Source organism: Thunnus maccoyii, chromosome 6, assembly GCF_910596095.1.
Source record: "Thunnus maccoyii chromosome 6, fThuMac1.1, whole genome shotgun sequence".
NCBI lineage: Eukaryota > Metazoa > Chordata > Actinopteri > Scombriformes > Scombridae > Thunnus > Thunnus maccoyii.
Window position 1 is genome coordinate 29,233,695 of NC_056538.1, and position 18,335 is coordinate 29,252,029.

At 41.1% G+C, this 18,335-nt stretch overlaps 1 protein-coding gene and 1 long non-coding RNA gene across 2 annotated transcripts in view; one reads left to right on the forward strand and one right to left on the reverse strand.

Moving 5' to 3' along the window:
- nova2 (NOVA alternative splicing regulator 2) overlaps positions 1-17,838 on the forward strand; it is an 80,065-nt gene extending 62,227 nt beyond the window's left edge. The window contains exon 5 of the mRNA XM_042414632.1: positions 16,280-17,838. Within this exon, the coding sequence (XP_042270566.1) occupies positions 16,280-17,302 (1,023 nt within the window). The 3' untranslated portion in view covers positions 17,303-17,838. The remainder of the gene's footprint in view (positions 1-16,279) is intronic.
- The window catches only part of LOC121899060, a 108,681-nt gene continuing 105,392 nt past the window's right edge, over positions 15,047-18,335 (reverse strand). The window contains exons 4-5 of the long non-coding RNA XR_006096593.1: positions 15,407-15,537; positions 15,047-15,327 (exon numbers count right to left, since the gene is read on the reverse strand). This is a non-coding gene — a long non-coding RNA (uncharacterized LOC121899060). The remainder of the gene's footprint in view (positions 15,328-15,406; positions 15,538-18,335) is intronic.

An 18,335-nucleotide genomic window follows, 5' to 3' on the forward strand; every position in this document is an offset into this window, starting at 1 on the left:
AGTGCGCCCATTGATTATGATCCCAGTCTGTTTAAGTGATTATCATCATTCTCTCTTCATGATTGTTCTCTATTGATTAGTCAGGTCTGGCGTTGTTTCCATCTATTGACTGTTCAGGCCTGCTAGACGGTGCATTCAACCAGGCCTGTGGGCACACACACACACACACACACACACACACACACACACACAATATAGTGGCACTAAAAGACTTAAACTTGTCTTGAAAAACACATTAAACAAACTTTAACTAACAGTAAGAAGTAATCATTATGAAAAAGCTGAAATGATGACATCTGCTTCCTGGCAAAAAACTAAATTAAATTTTGAAAAATGTCCCCAGAAGTTTCTGTTTTTCCTCTTCATCTCTCAGCTCTGGTGTTGCGTTAGTGTTGCATATGTTTTCCCCCCGCTGCGATTTCTCATCCTCCGTCATAAGCAGAATTTGGGGGCGGTGGGGGGAGGGAGGGGAGGAGGGGGGAAGGGAAGGAGAGCTACGCCTTTATAGTTTTGAATAATTACAGACTCGTGTACCCACACACACACACACATATATGCACACAGTCCCCAGATATAGAGGGTTTTTTTTTTTTTGCCGAGTACACAATTCAGAGGTGCAGTTATGAAAAGAGTGTTATGCATAATTAATCAATACTGGGTGCACGGATTCACATACACATGAACGTACCGACTCACCCACACACATTTCTCGAGCCCACACACACTCTGCAGAGTTTAACTAACAATATTACTTTGCACATACGGTGTCTTGTTCCTTTGTTTTTGCAGAATTGATGTCTTGTTCTAATATTAATGCAAAAAAAGAAATCTAAGTTTGACTCTTGTCAGGCTGGGCATGTGGCCAAAAGTATATGGACACATGAACATGACACCTGTAGATGTGAACATCTCCTCAGCCACAAAAGTGTTAGTGAGATCAGCCGCTGATGATGGGTCATAAGATCCGGCTCGCGCTAGATAAGGCCTTTAAATGACGTATTTGTAAATCTAACCACATCCTAAACACTGCACTAAAAGTTCCAGCCTCTATATGCTGTTTGTCCTCCGGAAATGGATTAAATAGTGAAATCAATACCGCAGCTTTCGCCTTCTTTCTCCAGGCTGTTTCCTGTGTGTTATGTCTTTTACTCAGTTTGTATCTTCTGCACCGTGAGCGTTTGAGCCTGAGGCTGACTGACAGTTGAGTAATGCTGTTTTGGACCAAGCGAGCAGCCACGGGGAGACAAGCAGGCTAATAGCTGCTGATATTAAGACACTTATAATAGAGGGCGAATCCCCCTGTTGCTCTTTGGGCTATTTATAGCATCTCGGAGAGGCGACTAAATGGGTTTGGGCGGTATTTCATGACACATATACGGACACACAGATACATACAGGAAAAAGAAACCCCCCACACCAAAGATGGGGAGAGTTGTCTTCTTCAACCCTGACGGACACACGGAGGCCTCCACTGTTCAAATACAGTTCATACAGCTGAGCATCGTTCAAAGAACTTTATTTTAAAGTCTAGAAAAGTTGTGAAAGTGAGTATAAATATGACACTCAAATGGATTCACAAAATGTTTTCTCTAACTTGAGGTGAAATATAAGGAGAACAGTAAGTGTGAAGGACTTATTATGAACTTATTTAATTATATAACCTTGAAAAGTAAGTAGATTTGTTCTAAAAGTTAAAAAAAAAAAGTAAAAGTACTTTTGTTTTCTTGCTACATGCAGCAATACAGCAACTTATCTTGTGTTGTCAGATGTGTTGCAATGCTTTAAAATGCAAGACAGAGTGGATTTCATTGAGTTTCTGTTGGTTCTTTTTCTTTTTTGCACGTATCACGTGAGGTTTTGAACTATTTCCACTGAAGTTTGGGGTTTGTGAGAGACAGTTTTTTAAAACAGTCATGATTAATGTAGCAGAGGCTGAGATATCCTGATTTTTATCTCTTATGCTTCAAGGGTCAACAGGAACACTTATGGTCAATGGACTATTAGTAAGCTGAGAAGCCTTAGTAGAATCTCCAGTATCCTCATAGGGTTTTAAAAGCATAGCTGTCATTGTGGAGACACTGTTGTAACCAAAACAAGACAAACTCACTTTGATCTGATGAATGAACCTCATATGAAAGCACACACACACACAACACACACACACTACTAACAGATGAATTGGTGTCCAGTGCAATGCAGCCGGTGATGTCTATTTCAGGTTGCGGATACAATTCCTTCTTCTTCTTCTTCTTCTTCTTGTCAAGAGTACGGCTGTTGTAGCATGTGGTGTTGGCATTACCGGTTAACCCGAGAGACTAAAAGAGGGTAAGAGAGAGAGAGAGAGACAAGATGCTTGCAGGGTGTTTGTGACGTTGTGAGAAAGAGGAAGAGAGTTGGAACAACGGACTGAGATGAAGATGGAGACACAGAGATGATGACATAAAAGATGGATAAACAGAGAGAGAGAGAGGACAAACAGATGCTAAAAACAAGACTGTGGCCAGCTGAGCGGGTGACTGAAAGCTGGAAGCGGTTCTGAACTCTTGTTAGCCGACAGCTGCGGAGTGACGGAGAGCTTCGCTGGAAGAAGCAGCTGCTGACAGAAAGAAAAACAGAGCAGCAACGACATAGACAGACGACACGTCGCACTCCCAAGGCCACATGACGGGGCAACGGACGGAGTGAAGGAGGTGATTTACGAGCTGAATAAATTCTTTTACCGACCCTAATGAGCTCTGACATGACATATAGTTGAAGAGAATTTATAGAGGGATTTTATTACTTTTATTATTCAGTGTTTGCTTTTGTTCACCCACCAAGCACCCTGTTGTAAAACACCGTCACACCTCTGTGTTTACACTGCAGCACGTTGTAATGTTACCTTTTAAATTTAGATAATCACTGTTTGGAAAGGGCAAAGCCTGCCCTTAAGAATTTATTGAAACCAGTGAGGGACAAAATGTAAAGTAATTATTGGAGTTAATAGTTTGTTGCTCAAAGTAGTTATTTCAATCTATTATAATAGTGGCATTCAGTAAAAATATAAATAAATGTAAAATATTCACTGGGTAGACTAATTCCACATCATAGTTTTTATATCTCAGGCCAGTTTGCCAGTGTGGAAATGCTTTTAGATGCAGTTCCTCTGACGGCCACCAGGTGCTGGCTCCTCAAATACAAAGTCAGTACATATTTATTTATTTTTCACAATAAATTATTGACTCCATAAGTGTATTTCCTCTAGTATGTCTGCTAATTTTCAAGACTACTTTCCCATGAAAAAGAAATTGAGGCATTTTGCCATGATTGACATGTCAACGTCATGTTGCCAAATTAACTACAGCGATATTAATGGTTATGTTTAGACACCGGCAACATTTGGTTAAAGTTAGGGAAAGATCGTGGTCTTGATTTAATACAGAAGAAAGTCTGCAATGACTTGAAGCACCACATGTTTATCAACATTTAAGCCACACCAAGATCTTTCACTAACATTAACCAAAGTGTTTTTGTTGCCTAAACCTAACCACAGGCAGGATACAGGAAGTGAGTCTCTGGTGAGAGAGTGTTGCCCATCATTAGGAAAACAATTTAGTTCTAGGTTTATGAGCGGGTTTGGTTAAACATCAGAGTTTTAGTTTGTGATTGTCCCTGTTTACTTTGGTGTTTTTCATACTGTATAATTCAGTCTTTGAGGAGAACTTCTCAGGCAGCATATAAAGATGAGTGATGGTAATAACATAAACACCCCGGAGACCTCCCATACCGTGTTTATGTGTAATGTGGTGAAGCATCACCTACTTACTGCATCAATATTGTATTCATATTGCCAGTAAAACATGCTCTCACCACCATTATTGTTGCATTATGGTGTTTCAAAGTGAGCTGCAGAGCCCGAGCCGCGTTCCCCTGTGAGATCAGCTGTAAATGGCCTGTGGTTTCGCTGTGGTATTATTCTGGGGCTATTTTTGGCACGGGCCGGCCCGTTCTGGCCTTTATTCAGACTGAACACTGCAGCAGCACTTTGACATTGTTTAGCCTTAACGACAACAGCGCCGAATAGTGAGCACGCACACACAGGAGCATTTACACACGCTGACTGAAGTCTGCTCGTTTTCCTGGCCGCTCCCTTCAGCCACTTCCTGCGGCCGTTTCCTTTGACCTTTCACCTCTGGCATCAACACCTGTTTCCTACTTCCTGTTATTGCTTCTCTCCACAGGAAGTTCACCATTAATGTCAGGAAAACATGGAGCCTGGCTCACTAGCTATGCAGCTTCGGCCAAACGATGATTCAGAAACGCCAACATTCAGGCCAAGTTCTGTTGTGTTGACGATCGATGAATGAATTAATCGATGAATGAATGAATAGTTTATCAATCTATCAGACACCGGATAGCTGAGAACACTTAAACAAGACAACAAACAAACAAATTTAATTTGTTGGCGTTTTTCCAACTTAATTATGGAATTAATTAGCTGCAGCAGCACATATTCAACCGCTGGAGACATTTGTTATTTCAGTTGGTGAAAGTTTACCGTGTAAACCGCTCTGCTAGGAAAAATAACAAGGATGTTATTTTTAATGTTAACTAATCGACGACAAGATTATTTAACATTTGAGCTCAGCAATTTTGTGTGTTTTGAGATGGAACACAACCCTGTGAGTAAATTAATGAATGGAATTGGTCCTGAGAGAACTTAATGAGTATAAATTCAGTGACATAAATCTGAAAACCACAGCAGATAAATGAGCGCTGACAATATGTCGACTGTGTTCTATTTCTTTTCTTTTTTTCTACTTTTAATCCGGGTGTTTGCACTCCTGAGGAGTGTCTTGACAGTATTTTGCTTTCTTAGCTTCTTACGTAACATTTTATCTATTTTTTTTTTTTCCTGTCAGTCCTGTAGTCTACAGTCTCTGCCTGTGTGCTGATTTAGCAGAATAACACACACACACACACACACACACACACACACACACACACACACACACACACACACACACACACACACACACACACACACACACACACACACTCTGTCTCTTATCTGATCCAAAACACTGATGATTGAGTGTGCACATTACAATATCTTGGCTGTAACTCAGAGTTTACTGCTCTGTTTAACACAAATGAAGTGGAGTCCAGATGTGATGTCTTGTAGTGTCCATATTGCTTTCTTTCCTCTTTTCCCTCCTTCTGTTTAGTCTATGATCTTTCATTCTTTCCTACTTTCTTTCTTTTTTTTCTGTTGTTTTGTTTCTTTCTTTATGACGTCTGTGTGAAGAGGAGTGAGGACAGATATTTAGTAGGTATGATATATATGTGCAGGAAGAAATTTCTGCCACATGGGGAGTGGTTTCAGCAGGAGAGCGGGAGGAGGGGGGAGGAAAAGGGATCAACAAAGGTGAGAAAGGGGGAAGAGAGAAAGAGGGGGAAGAGGAAGAAAGAGTAGAGAATATTGTGTTATGTAACTGATTATTTGTCCAAACTTATGACAGTTTTCAACCCTCTTTTGAAATCTCATCCCAATAACCAATCACATCTGTATATTCTGTATCTGTTTGTTCCAAGACTTCACTCAAGTTCCATCATATGACGTATATCCACTGAAATATATTCAAATCCAGACTTTTTTTTTTTTTATTGCTGTACTTAAACCGTGCATCAAATGGAAATATTCTGGATGTATTGAGCATCAATTCAATGGGACATGTTTGGTATCTTTGGAAACTTTGGGCCCTCCATGAAAGTTTTGTGGGTTTGAACAGATCTTGGCTGCACATCATGCATGTAATGACGGAGCCATGCAGCAGAGGGGCGAGCCGTTTAAAGGAAATATACGCAATTTTTTTTAATGGTAACTTAAAAAGTGATTCGAAGTGACAGTCGCTGCTTTTTTTAAATGTATCAATTAACTTTCATTTACACATCAGGAACATTATGATTCTTCAATCAGTTGTATTTTTGAGCAGTGTTGACAAATAATAAAAGGTTTACAACACATTTAATGTAGTTGTGAGCAGATATAAGGACATTTTTAATCGTATCTATAACTGGTGTATAAACAGTTAAAATCTGAATACATATTTTATATGAATATAAACTACACAAATTGTTATAATAATATATTGTTTCTTTTCTTTGTTTTTCTTTTAATTATACTTATTAATTAGGTATTCATTTATTTGTAAATACTTCTTCACTCTCATGACAACTAAGCAACTAACCTGCTGCTGATGAAGGCCATGAGATGCAACTAAAAGCTCAGGGAAAATTCTTCTTGAGTTATTTTCAAGGTCAAGAATGAACCTTCAAGCGCCCCGTTTTCACAATTTTTTGACCACACCGTTTTAAACCCACCTGTGAATGTTTTGCACGTGTGTATAAGTAGTTTTTAAATACTTTATAACACACTATGAGGTTTTTTTAACGTTCGTAAACATAAAATATTAAATATGATGTAGACATACCCTTATATCTGCTTATAACTTCATTACAGTGTTATTAACCCTTCATAAAATGTCTATATTACTGACTATAAATGCTAAATAGGGGGCATTGTTACTTAAATTATTAAAAGAAGAAAGTCACATGCTGTACAATTATGTAATTCCATGCCGTGTGTGTGTGTGTATGTACATCCATATGATGACAAGTTTAATGCTCTCAGGAGAAAATCTGTTCAGCAGACCACTTAAAGTGCAGAATTACAGACGAAAAGCAACAAAGACATAAAACAAGCCTTAACTCTTCCCATATGTGTCTCTGTGTATATACAGTTTATATTATATATGTAAATATATGTTCATGTGCGTACCATTTGCATAGCGAGAACAAAATAAGCTAAAATCCTGGTTAAGCCCTGAAATCTTTGCGTGTGTATGCAAGCGCTGTATATGCAAGTGTATACAGAAAAGTCTGTGTGTGTGTGTGTGTGTGTGTGTGTGTGTGTGTGTGTGTGTGTGTGTATATATTCATACATTGGCACTATGTCACTGGTCAGTCACGGTACCCCGACTTTTCTGTCCTGCAGCTATTTATAACCTGCAGGGGGGTTTCTGTGCTTCTGGACAGGCCAGAGAATGAAAGAAGAAAGACGGCGAGAGGGACGGAAAAAGAGGGATGACACAGACGGTTGGAGATAGACGGAGTGATGAGGGACAGACAGAGAGAGCGAGCGAGGCAGAGGCAGAGTAGGGGAGAGAGAGGTGACTAAGCCTGTGGATCAGGAGGAGGCAGATTAAGCTAAAGTCCCCTGCTTAAGACTTCAAAGTTCAAACTCCAGCAGCCTCAACAGTTGTCCTCTGTCTTCAACTCGCTGTGTGTGTGTGTGTGTGTGTGTGTGTGTGTCTATGTAGGTGTGTACATACACCTCAGCATACATGTGTCTGTTGTGTTGTGTGTTTATCTGTTTACGTATATGCTTGTGTGGGATTGTACACACATTATTCACATGACTATGACCAAAATTGTGAACCCATGCATATCTTTGCCCAAGCGTGTGTGTGTGTGTATGTGTGTGTATGTGTGTGTTCATATTGGCATCCAATGACAACAGACACTGACAGACGGCCTTGTGACCTGGAAGGAACGCTACACAGAGTTTGGACGAGAGGACGGATGATGATTAGCGGTGTGACAGCTATGACATAGTGAGAGACAGAAGACGAGGGGAGGGAAGGAATGTAAAGATGGAGGGATGAAGGAGCAATAAGAGACGGAAAGAAGACAGAGGGAAGAGAAGGGATGACATAACAAGCAGGTCACATGTCCTGCAGGTCTAACCAATTTATTAGTATGGAATACAGTATTTTACATATATGGGATTAAATCGTTTGTGTTGCTTTTGCTTATTAGACAAAATATCTTTTCTGTGTTGTTGGTCAGACACATATCGGCATGCAAGAATGTGTAAACGATAAATGATGAATACATTTAAATGACTGGAATGAGAAGAACAGATTTGTATAAAAGATCTGCATAAATGTGCACAGATGAATTAAAAGTTGTGAGTTAAAGCTACACTAAAGGCTACGTAAAAAATCTTACATAATCAAAAAACATGCTTAAATCTTTTAGATTAACACGCAAATTAAACGTATTCGTGGATTTTTAAAATATATTTAAATGTGAGGATGCACAAGCAAAAGAAAACAACAATACAACCCTGGTTTAATCCCACGGAGTTATTATTCTGTATTTTAGTTTGTGCTTTTTTCTGTATTTTAGCTCATGGTGGCCGTATTTTTAACTTATCTGAGAGCAAAAAGGCAGCTCCAACATTTCAGTTTCAGTGTTTTAGAGGACGGATGTTTCAGAGAAAACTCTAAAGAGTGTTTAAAAACAAAACCGATTCATCTCATTGAGTTCCTGCTATTAATTATTCAACAAATGCATTGTGATTGCTGTTAATCGCATAATGTCCCCACAGACTGAAAGATTCTCAGCTTTGAGTAAAAAAGAAAAAATTCTGAAATATTACCATATGGTAAAATTACTGCACACCATGAATACCTTGGATTTAATCAACCTGAACAAACTGCACAGTAAACTGTACACTGCAGCACCCTATAAATGAACTAACCAAAACACTTAAAACACCACAAACTTGTTTAAAGCTTAAAACACCTAATTCTCTTTCTGTTAGATTCTCTGCATGCTCTAATTTGTATTTGGTGCTAATAGTTGTGAAAGAACCAAAAAAAAATCCTTCACACTGTTGATCACTTGTACAATACCAACCACAGCTGCATTTCTGTAGGGAGTCATGGCCACAGTACCAAGATAAACCAGACAGTTTCTATGGTCCTGCTGTGTCTGTTTGCCTGGTAAAAAGGCACTTTCTAGGGATTTACCCAAATAAAACTGCTAATAAAGACATGAGAACTGTGCTGTGTTCACAGTGCCCTCTGAAATAGGCAATAATCATGGTAATGACGGTAATGGAAATGGTTGGCAGTAATATTACCATCACAATGTTTTGTTTATAGTAAAAACAGTATACCAGCACATCTCTAGTGGCAGATTTATACTTAATTGTTTAATCGTGTTTTTTCTGTAAATTAGCTTTCTATTTATACTTCCCTACTACTGATGATGATGATGATGGCAAGTATAAGTGTTGTGTTTTCAGTTTGAATTTAGTTTGAATTTGCTTCTTTAAAGGTTGATCCTCACTGCTGCAAAGTCATTTTGACATAAATACCCAATGACAACATCAAAAACCCAAGAAAATGCCAGTTGAACTTTCAAATTTGCGGGCTGCAATTATCTAAATGTTGTTTGAGACTTTTCCAGTAGAAATGACTGAATGTCATTTGTCTCTATTTCTTATAAAAACAGCCAAAAGCTTAAAGATTACTCTCTCAAAGTATTAACTGTAAGTGTTTTGACAGTTTTGGCCCTCATAAACTCCCAACACTCAAACCCTGAACTCGTTCCAAGTTGTTCCTGAATCAAATCGCCTCCTCTCTGCTGTTGACATTGATTTGGACTTATGTGTTAAGCCGGCATCTTCCGATCCCCGCTCCTTCACAGGGTTTGCCTGAGTGTAGTCATGAACAGGAGATTGGCTTTGACCTTCAACCCTTCGCCCAGCAGCTGCAGCAACAGGACCTTCTAGTCAGCAGCTGGATGGACGCCAAACCCTCCTCTCCCGTCCTCTCTGGAAAAGTTTCTCCCAACAGATATGAAGCTCTTCAAGGAAAAAGAAATAAAATAAAAAAAAAGGGAGACACCAGGGATGAAAAAAAATGTAGAAAAAGAAACTGAAAACTTCACAAAAAAAGTCTTAAACCAGAGCAGCTGAGGGGGGGGGGGGGAAACATGAAAGTGCCGTCACTGTAGGAGCGATTGCCTGCATGCTGCCAACTGTCACATAATCTTCTTCTTTGTGGCGGCTCTGCAGAAAGGTGCTGGGAGCAGAGGATTGTGGGTAGGTAGGAGGCTGCCTTTAGAGCGAGCCGAACCAACGGCGTCAGCTAAAAAAAAAAAAAAAAAAAGGATGAAGATGATGATTTCACATTAATACACCCTTAAGATTGGGAATGGATTGCGTGTGTGTGGGAGTGTGTGTGTTTGACCTTGTAAGAAGAGGTTTGGTTTATTGAAAAGAGAGAATACAAAGCAAAAAAAAAAAAGAAGAAGAAATGAAAGATTTAAACGCACTGGAAGACTGCAGCAGTCTGCATTATGAAGCACCAGGTGAGGAGAGACACAAAGAAAGGAAGAAAGAAAAGTCTAAATCCTCTATAAATCTGCAAACATTAGACGGAAGGAGAGAAAATCGGGAATACTGAAAGAGAGAAACATGAGGAAAGATGGCAGATCAGGCGGAGGAGAGGAGTAGTGGAGGCAAATGGAGAACCTCATTAGCAGAGAGTCACTTGGATATAAAGATGGTAGATGTGATCATTAGCGCCAGGAGGGATCAGACATCGCCGTACGCCACTGTTTATCCTCCCACTTCTACACCAACACTCTGTGTGTGTGCGAGAGTGAGCGTGTGTGTGTGTGTGTATGTGCGAGAGTGGGCGTGTGTGTGTGTGTGTGTGTGCGTGAGAGTGTTTGAGTGCAGAGGATGAAAGGGTTCATGGGTAAAATCTTTTCGGCTCCCTCCCTCGCTGCCTGTCACTTTTTTCTTTTATCCCTCGGCTCCGTTTTTTTTAACCCCCCCACCACCACCACCATGCCGCTCATCTCCTTACCTCAGAAAACAACCATCCTGAAAATGTTGCCACTTGAACAAAAAAAAAAACTGGAACATTTTTCAGATCTGCAATTAGATTTCTGAATGAAATCTGGAGTGAACGATGCACAAGATGGTGGATGTTCTGATGATTACCTCTACGAGCGAGGTTACGTTTGCGGTTTGATTCGTCCGCTGGTTGGCAGCATATCTCAAAAAACATGCAGGTTCGAAGGCGGCGACGAGATGGAGATGCATAAATCTCCTTGTAGATTCACAACCGAAGCTGTGTCGTGTCTGTTTTATAAATCCCAGTCATTCTAAAAACTGGGCACACGTTCTACCACTCCCACAGTTAGCCATAAATGGATGTAAACACACACACACATCCATCATGATCTGTTTGCATATTGATACTTCTGCCTGCTCCATCACTCGTTGGACCTGTCAATGAAAAATTCAGCAAGGTTCAGCAATGTCAGCAAGGTTGTCATTGATAGAGCAGCCGTCGTTATGCAGGTACGGCTATTTATAGCGCCAATGTCATTAATTCATTACTGTCCGTGTTGTTGTAAACTATCACGCACGGTGATATCTCAGTCATCGTTATTAAATGTCAGAAAGTTAATCAAGTGCTCGTATCAAAACAGACTACAAAGTGCTTCACAGTTAAGGATAAAATGTCAAGAACAACAACAACAAATAATGTTTTCAATGAACATTTTTAAAAAAGGTAAAAATTAATGACACAAAAGTATTAAATTAAGTGTATAAATGCACCTTTGATTGGCATTTTACAGAAAAAACAAAATCACACAATATGATATGATGATATATTGTGTTATGTTAACTTCTCTCCAAATGAATGAATTACATTAGTTATTAAAGTTGTTGGTTTACAAATATTAACTGTTCGGTCTCTGCATAACAGTTGAACATAGTGAATATTTGCTATATGATTATACAAGTCAGTATCAGAAACATTCTTGTTCATATTATGAAACCAAACCCTAAATGCAAGGAGCCAATCATCAGAGCTCTACAGAAAATAGTCAGTCAGCCTCAGCAGTGTTCGCACTTTGTTAGCACTTTGCTCTTCTCATTAATCTGCACGGGACAGCAGATTGTTGCAGCGCCTCTGATAGCAGTGGGACGTAAACAGACGTGTTGAAGGAGCCTCACTGTGTACGTGCTTCACAGTAACAACCCACTAATCATAAGAAACGGACTACAGTCTTTCACAAGCTCTCATACAAAAAAAAAAAAAAAAAAGATGAATGAACAAAAGAAAAATATCACACCTGTTAATCCCACAGAGAGACTCAAGGCAGTGAGAAGTGAATATGCAACACTGTCTGCAGGTTTGAAGTCGCTCATATTATCGGCTCCCCTCATGCTTGCCTCTTGCTAATTTTCTATTTCTATGTAAATTCATCTTACGCCTCGCAGAAAGCTGCAGCGCAGAGAGCGAGCTGTGGAATGTGGCGTGGCAACAAGCCGCTGCATCAAGGCTGCCGACGTGCAGATGTTGTTCGGCTTAAATCTGCAGCAAACAGAGAGAGGGAGGGAGGGAGGGAGGGATGAAGGAGAGGGTGAGACGGGGAAGGTAATTGCAGTGGCCTTCGCGTTTTGCTATTGTACGTTGAATTGATCCTTCTCACTTTGGATTTTTCTTTTTCCCTACTCCTTCCTGTCCTCTCTTTATGTCTCTCTGCAGAGGAGAGAAAGAAAACAAAAAAAGAGTGCATCTCTTCCTTTTGTCTCTCAGTTTGCTGAATCGATCACCCCCTGCCTCTCTGTTTCTTTCATTTTATCGTCCTCTTTTCTTTATCAAGGCCAAGTCTTTTTATCTCTTCAGCACTCCCTCCTGTTTCTACAGCCCACACTCACTCTCTCTGCTCTCCATATGAATATTCGTCATTGAGGCAGACAGACAGCTGTGGTGGTTTTGCCTACCATGGGACTAAGAGGAGAAAGTGTGACACTGGTATACACATCCACCATTATTTGCTAGGTGGCTAATATGCAGCAGAGGTCAGTAATATTTCCTTGTTTGTGAAAGACAACATTGCAAAAAAAACAAATCATTTTGTTTGCACTAAAGAGTAAAGAAACAGATTTGGTTCTGACAAGTTGCTGCAGTTTCCAAGTTACTTGTCGAATGTTGACAGTGTCTCACACCTTCCTCTAAGTCCGTGTGTTCGTTCAGCAAAGTGATGCTTTCATTTTCCATCGAGGTCAGTGCTGCTGCAGAGTGCAATGCGTCACTCATTGCCTGCGTAAGTGGAGCAACAGTGAACCCTTCATATACCAGGTTCATTCAGACCTGATCAGATCTGTGTGATCTGATCTGACAGAATTATAAAATATAGGATTAAACTTTTATGGGGTGCCCAATCTGAGAAGACCAGTGTTTGCTTTTATTCAACTCAAAGTGATGTCAGAACTAACCCTGACCCCAAGAGATAAAAAAGCAAACTAACTGTGATGTGCACCCAAAATGTAATTTGGAAATGAAAAGTATCAAGATTTTTGGATGTTTTACACTTAATTCATGTATTTAGAGAGCCCTCGATGGATAAAATTAGCATTTAAAATAGTCCAGTGGGTTTATTTTCATCAGTGAATCAATCAACTGCTTCATTAATTTATCAAGAACTATTGCCAAACATTCTCAAATATGAGGATTTGCTGCTTTTCATAACTTTATGTCATTTTAAACTGAATATCTTTAAATTTCAGACTGTCGGTCAGATAAAACGAGCAACTTGAAGACATCGACTTGGACATTTTATAGACTAAACATCATCAGTGCTTTAATTGTAAAAATAATCGGCAGATTTATCAATATAAGTAGATATAAAAAGAACGATAATACGTTGCTGCCAGGATTGCATGCTTGTGTGAAAATATTGTATCACAATCATTTTAGGTTAATGGCCTGTAAGCAGTGCACTGTGGATCAATTCTCCAATAAATGTAAAAAAAAATCAGCTGATGTGTCTCATGCTGATTCGTTGACAAATAAGCCAATATTATGTAAAAATGTCATATATGTTATATAGTTGTATAATAACAGTATGTTTAAACATGCAAATAAGTAACATGAAATACAGCGCACTGTGTTTGGACATGGAGAGTGTGTGCGTGTGTGTGTGTGTGTCATCGCCTCACTCTCTTTCACTACCCTTTGAATGCTGGAGCTGTGTTTCCATGGCAACGCTGACCCCTGGGAGTCAATGTTATTTTTTTTCACACAAGTAGCCTCTTTAGAATTCCTCCCTCTTCCTCTCTCTCTCTCTCTCTCTCTCTCTCTCTCTCTCTCATCCATCCTTCCCTCCCACTCCATTTACCTCTCTCTACCTCTTCGTTTCCATGTTCTTCAAAACCAACTCGCACTTCCTGTCTTTCTCCTCTTTTCTCTCCATTATGTACCGAAGCAATGAAAGAAACTCTCTTTATTTGCTATGTGTGATATATTCAGGTGTTAGAGAGGCTGTCATTGCGCAGTCTTTAATGATATATGTCTATCTCAGCTCTTTCTCCTCCAGGACATCATTACACTGCTGACACACACACACACATACTAATGTGTACACGGTACATCAGGAACTCTCTCCTTCTCGCTCTCTCTGTATTCAAACGTGGTTCGCTCTCTCTGCGTCTTTTCTTTGGAATTTTTTTTGTCTCCCGTTCTTCTCGAGGACACCTCTGAAAAGCATTTCCTTTTCAGAGCTGACCTTGCCTTTAAAGTCTACTTTTGAGCTGAACGACGTGCGCATCGTTTTATTCTGTTTTGCATAATCTCCAACACATAATTCTTCTCCGTATCATTGTTGCACTGCATATTTTGAATTCAAAAGGGCTTGTTGTCATGCACATTTGACCGTAACATCACAGCTGTGACATTGCCTTTTTTTTTGTCTCTCTCTGTTGAATATACATGTGTAGAAAACATCTGTAACACTTATTTGTACGTCCTTGCAGAAAGACTCAAAAACCCCTTTTAACCTGCCTCTGCTCCTTCTTTTACATCCATCTGTAAACTACTGGCAGCTGTGGTTGCCAGTATTTTACTGTTTTATACAGTGTCAATACTGTAATTCACTTTAACAGTTAATTATTGTAATAAATGTAATACTATTCTGCAGTTTGATACTGTAGCTGCAGTAATATACTTTATTTTTTTATTGTTGCTATAGTAACATACATTGACAGTTTCAACAAGTTTTATTCTTACTCATATTAATAAAAACAACTATAAATTGCAGACATATTCTGTAAATAACAATATGTCTTCAATCTTAATGGTCCAGTAATGAAATCTAATGAGAATGAGGATGAGACGAGTGACAGTTTTATGGAACTGAACATTTATTCAAAGATATGCCAAGTATATTCAAGTATGTGTTTGAAAGATTCATTCTCAAAGTTCATGCCCTTTCACGGGGGTAAACCCGATATAATAATATCCTGAGCCGCCAGCAAAAACTTAGTCTTGAGTCTAAACAGCAACTGTTTTGCAAACTACTGTTCAAAAAAATATAAAAGCACAAATTAACGGATTACATGATATACAATTTATAATGCCTTCAAATATTCGCTGCTGTCATTCAGGCCTCTAGGTTCACAGCTCACTGAGTGAGAAAGAAACAAGAAAGAGAAATTAAACAAATGAATGGCAGAGATCTTAAACAAGAGGGACACCTCACTTACCTTTATGAAGTGACATCAAGTTCTTCAGAAGAGTCGTGACGAGGATTCACTGTGAGCTTGTTTGTCTTCTTAGGCTTCACTTTCCCCAGCTGGCCTCTGTTCCCCTCTCAGGGTTAATCACAATGAAGTACCTGAAAACAACATGTAAATGCACCTATTATGTCCCAGATTTTAGTACAGCTTGGCAACAAACTACAGTTTCTTTGCAGCAACCTAGCTACAGCTCAGAAACACACTCGGGTTGAGCTAAGATAACCACTCATGCCAACATATCTTAAGCAACTTGGTCATTTATTTGAATCAACTTCAGTTGTTATGTGCTTTAGATAGTAGGCTATTATTAATTATGAAATGCAAGTGGAATAAACAAGGTGTAGGTATAGATCAGGCTGGTCCAACATTAGCATTCAAAGATACAGCATGTAGTTCAAGAGGAAATCGTCATCCAAAAATAATCTTTAAACTCGACTTGCAAGCAGCAGTCATTTGAAAATAATGTTTAAATACCAGTGATTCAAACTTCCAACTGCTGAAGAACACTACCTGAAAATGCTTTCTTGTGTTTGTTAGGATTATACAAATTTAATTTTACCAAAAATTAAACGTAGCTACTAGTTTGGTAACCAGATGCACAAATGTAGCTCTATTGCAGAACGGAGGATGAACAATGATTATATGATGTGGATCGTTGCATGTGGCTTCTGTCCCTCCATTACTGCCGCAGCGAAAATGAAAATACTGTATTTTACCATCAGATATTACAGTAGCCCACTGTTAATGTCCGTTCCTGGTTTGTCTAGTTATCATATTAGAATATCTGTCACAGAGCAGTAACTTATGAATTTTTGTTTCTCTTCTGTTCCTCCAACACAGGCCAAGCTGATCGTCCCCAACAGCACAGCAGGGCTGATCATTGGTAAAGGTGGAGCCACAGTCAAGGCAGTGATGGAGCAGTCCGGGGCGTGGGTCCAGCTATCCCAAAAGCCAGAGGGGATCAACCTGCAGGAGCGCGTGGTCACCATCAGTGGCGAGCCAGAGCAGAACCGCAAAGCTGTAGAGATCATCGTCCAGAAGATCCAGGAGGACCCTCAGAGCTCCTCCTGCCTCAACATCTCCTACTCCAACATCACAGGCCCTGTCGCTAACTCCAACCCCACCGGCTCCCCGTACGCCAACTCCACCGAGGTCATGCCAGCCGCGGCAGCAGCTGCAGCAGCCACAGCTTCCTCTCTGCTTGGGCAGGCCGGCCTGGCTGGGGTCGGAGCCTTCCCGACCACCATGTCCAGCCTGTCTGGAAACGACCTGCTCGCCATCACCTCCGCCCTCAACACTCTGGCCAGCTATGGCTACAACACCAACTCCCTGGGCCTGGGGCTGAACCCCGCTGCAGCCTCAGGAGTGCTAGCCGCTGTAGCAGCTAATGCTAACCCTGCAGCAGCTGCCGCAGCTAACTTGTTAGCATCCTACGCCAGTGATGCATCCACCAGTGCAGCTCACCCAGCAGCCGGTCTTGGAGGCTTCTCCCTTGGATCCCTGGCTGCCGCTACAGGGGCCACCAACGGCTACTTAAGCGCCGCATCACCACTGGTGGCGTCATCACTACTGGCCACAGAGAAGCTAGCAGAAGGAGCGAAGGAAGTGGTTGAGATCGCCGTGCCAGAAAACCTAGTGGGAGCCATCTTGGGGAAAGGCGGGAAGACGCTAGTGGAGTACCAGGAGCTGACCGGCGCCAGGATCCAGATCTCCAAGAAGGGCGAGTTCATCCCCGGAACTCGGAACAGGAAGGTGACCATCACGGGTTCCCAGGCCGCCACGCAGGCTGCACAGTACCTGATCAGTCAGCGAATCACCTACGAGCAGGGGGTACGCGCCACCAACCCACAGAAGGTGGGCTAAACCTGACAGCCAATGAGAAACGAGGAGGAAAAGAGGGAAAAATAAGAGTGGGGGCTTGGGGGAGGAGTATAAAAAAAAGTGAGAGTGAGAATGGAAAAAGGAGAGGAGAGCAAGAATGTCGGAAGGAATCGTCCGCGCCGTTTTCTTCTGCGTGTTTTCAGTATTCTCTATTAAAAAAAAAAATGTTTTGACGCGAAGCAAAAATGTGCTGAGAAGACGAGGAGGGAGAGGAGCGAGTTATCACGCTGAAAAACCAAGAAAAAAATGTGTAAAATGTAAATAAGGTTTTATTACTTAACGTCTTGACCTTTTGGGATTTTTTATTCTTTTGTTTTATTGTTTTTGTTTTGTTTTGTTTTGTTAGTAAATTAAGCTGTCTGTTTGTTTGTTTGTGTATTGTGTGGACAAAGCTGAATGCCATGTAGACAGGCCGACTGCCTGAGAGGCTACAGGAAGTAGGGGGAGGGAGGGAAGGGCATCGGCGCAGGGGGAGGGTTGGTGTTTACAGGGTACAACCCTCCAACCCCCAACTCCAAAATCCCTTATGAAAACAACCCTTACCCCTCCCTCCCCCTGCAGCCCACACCCATCACCCTCCTGTAGGGTTTTTGTTTTTCTTACAGTTTTGATCTGCCCCTCCGCCCCCTCCCCCCCAAAGCCCCCCTCCCCCCCTCACTACTTGTCCCCTGCCCTGCCCCTCCCCCCTTTTACAAGGGTTTTATAATAAGCAAGACTGCAAACTTTCAGCCTGGTGTGTGAGAGAAGAAACGTCCTCAACTCCCTCCAACACCTTTTATTCACTCCCCCCCTCACACCCCACCCCCCACCCCACCCGCCGATGACCTCACTTCCCCCCTCCTCCCCCCGCTTTCTGGGTGATCGAGGAAGGGTGAGGTGACATTGGGGAGGAGTGCGGGTTGGAGAGAATCAGCTGGGCGTTTCTTCATTCGCACATCCCCACCGCCCTGTGTACCCTGTGATGTATCCCACAAGCAGTGCAGTGCCGCAGGGGTGTTACGGCATGTAGCGCCCC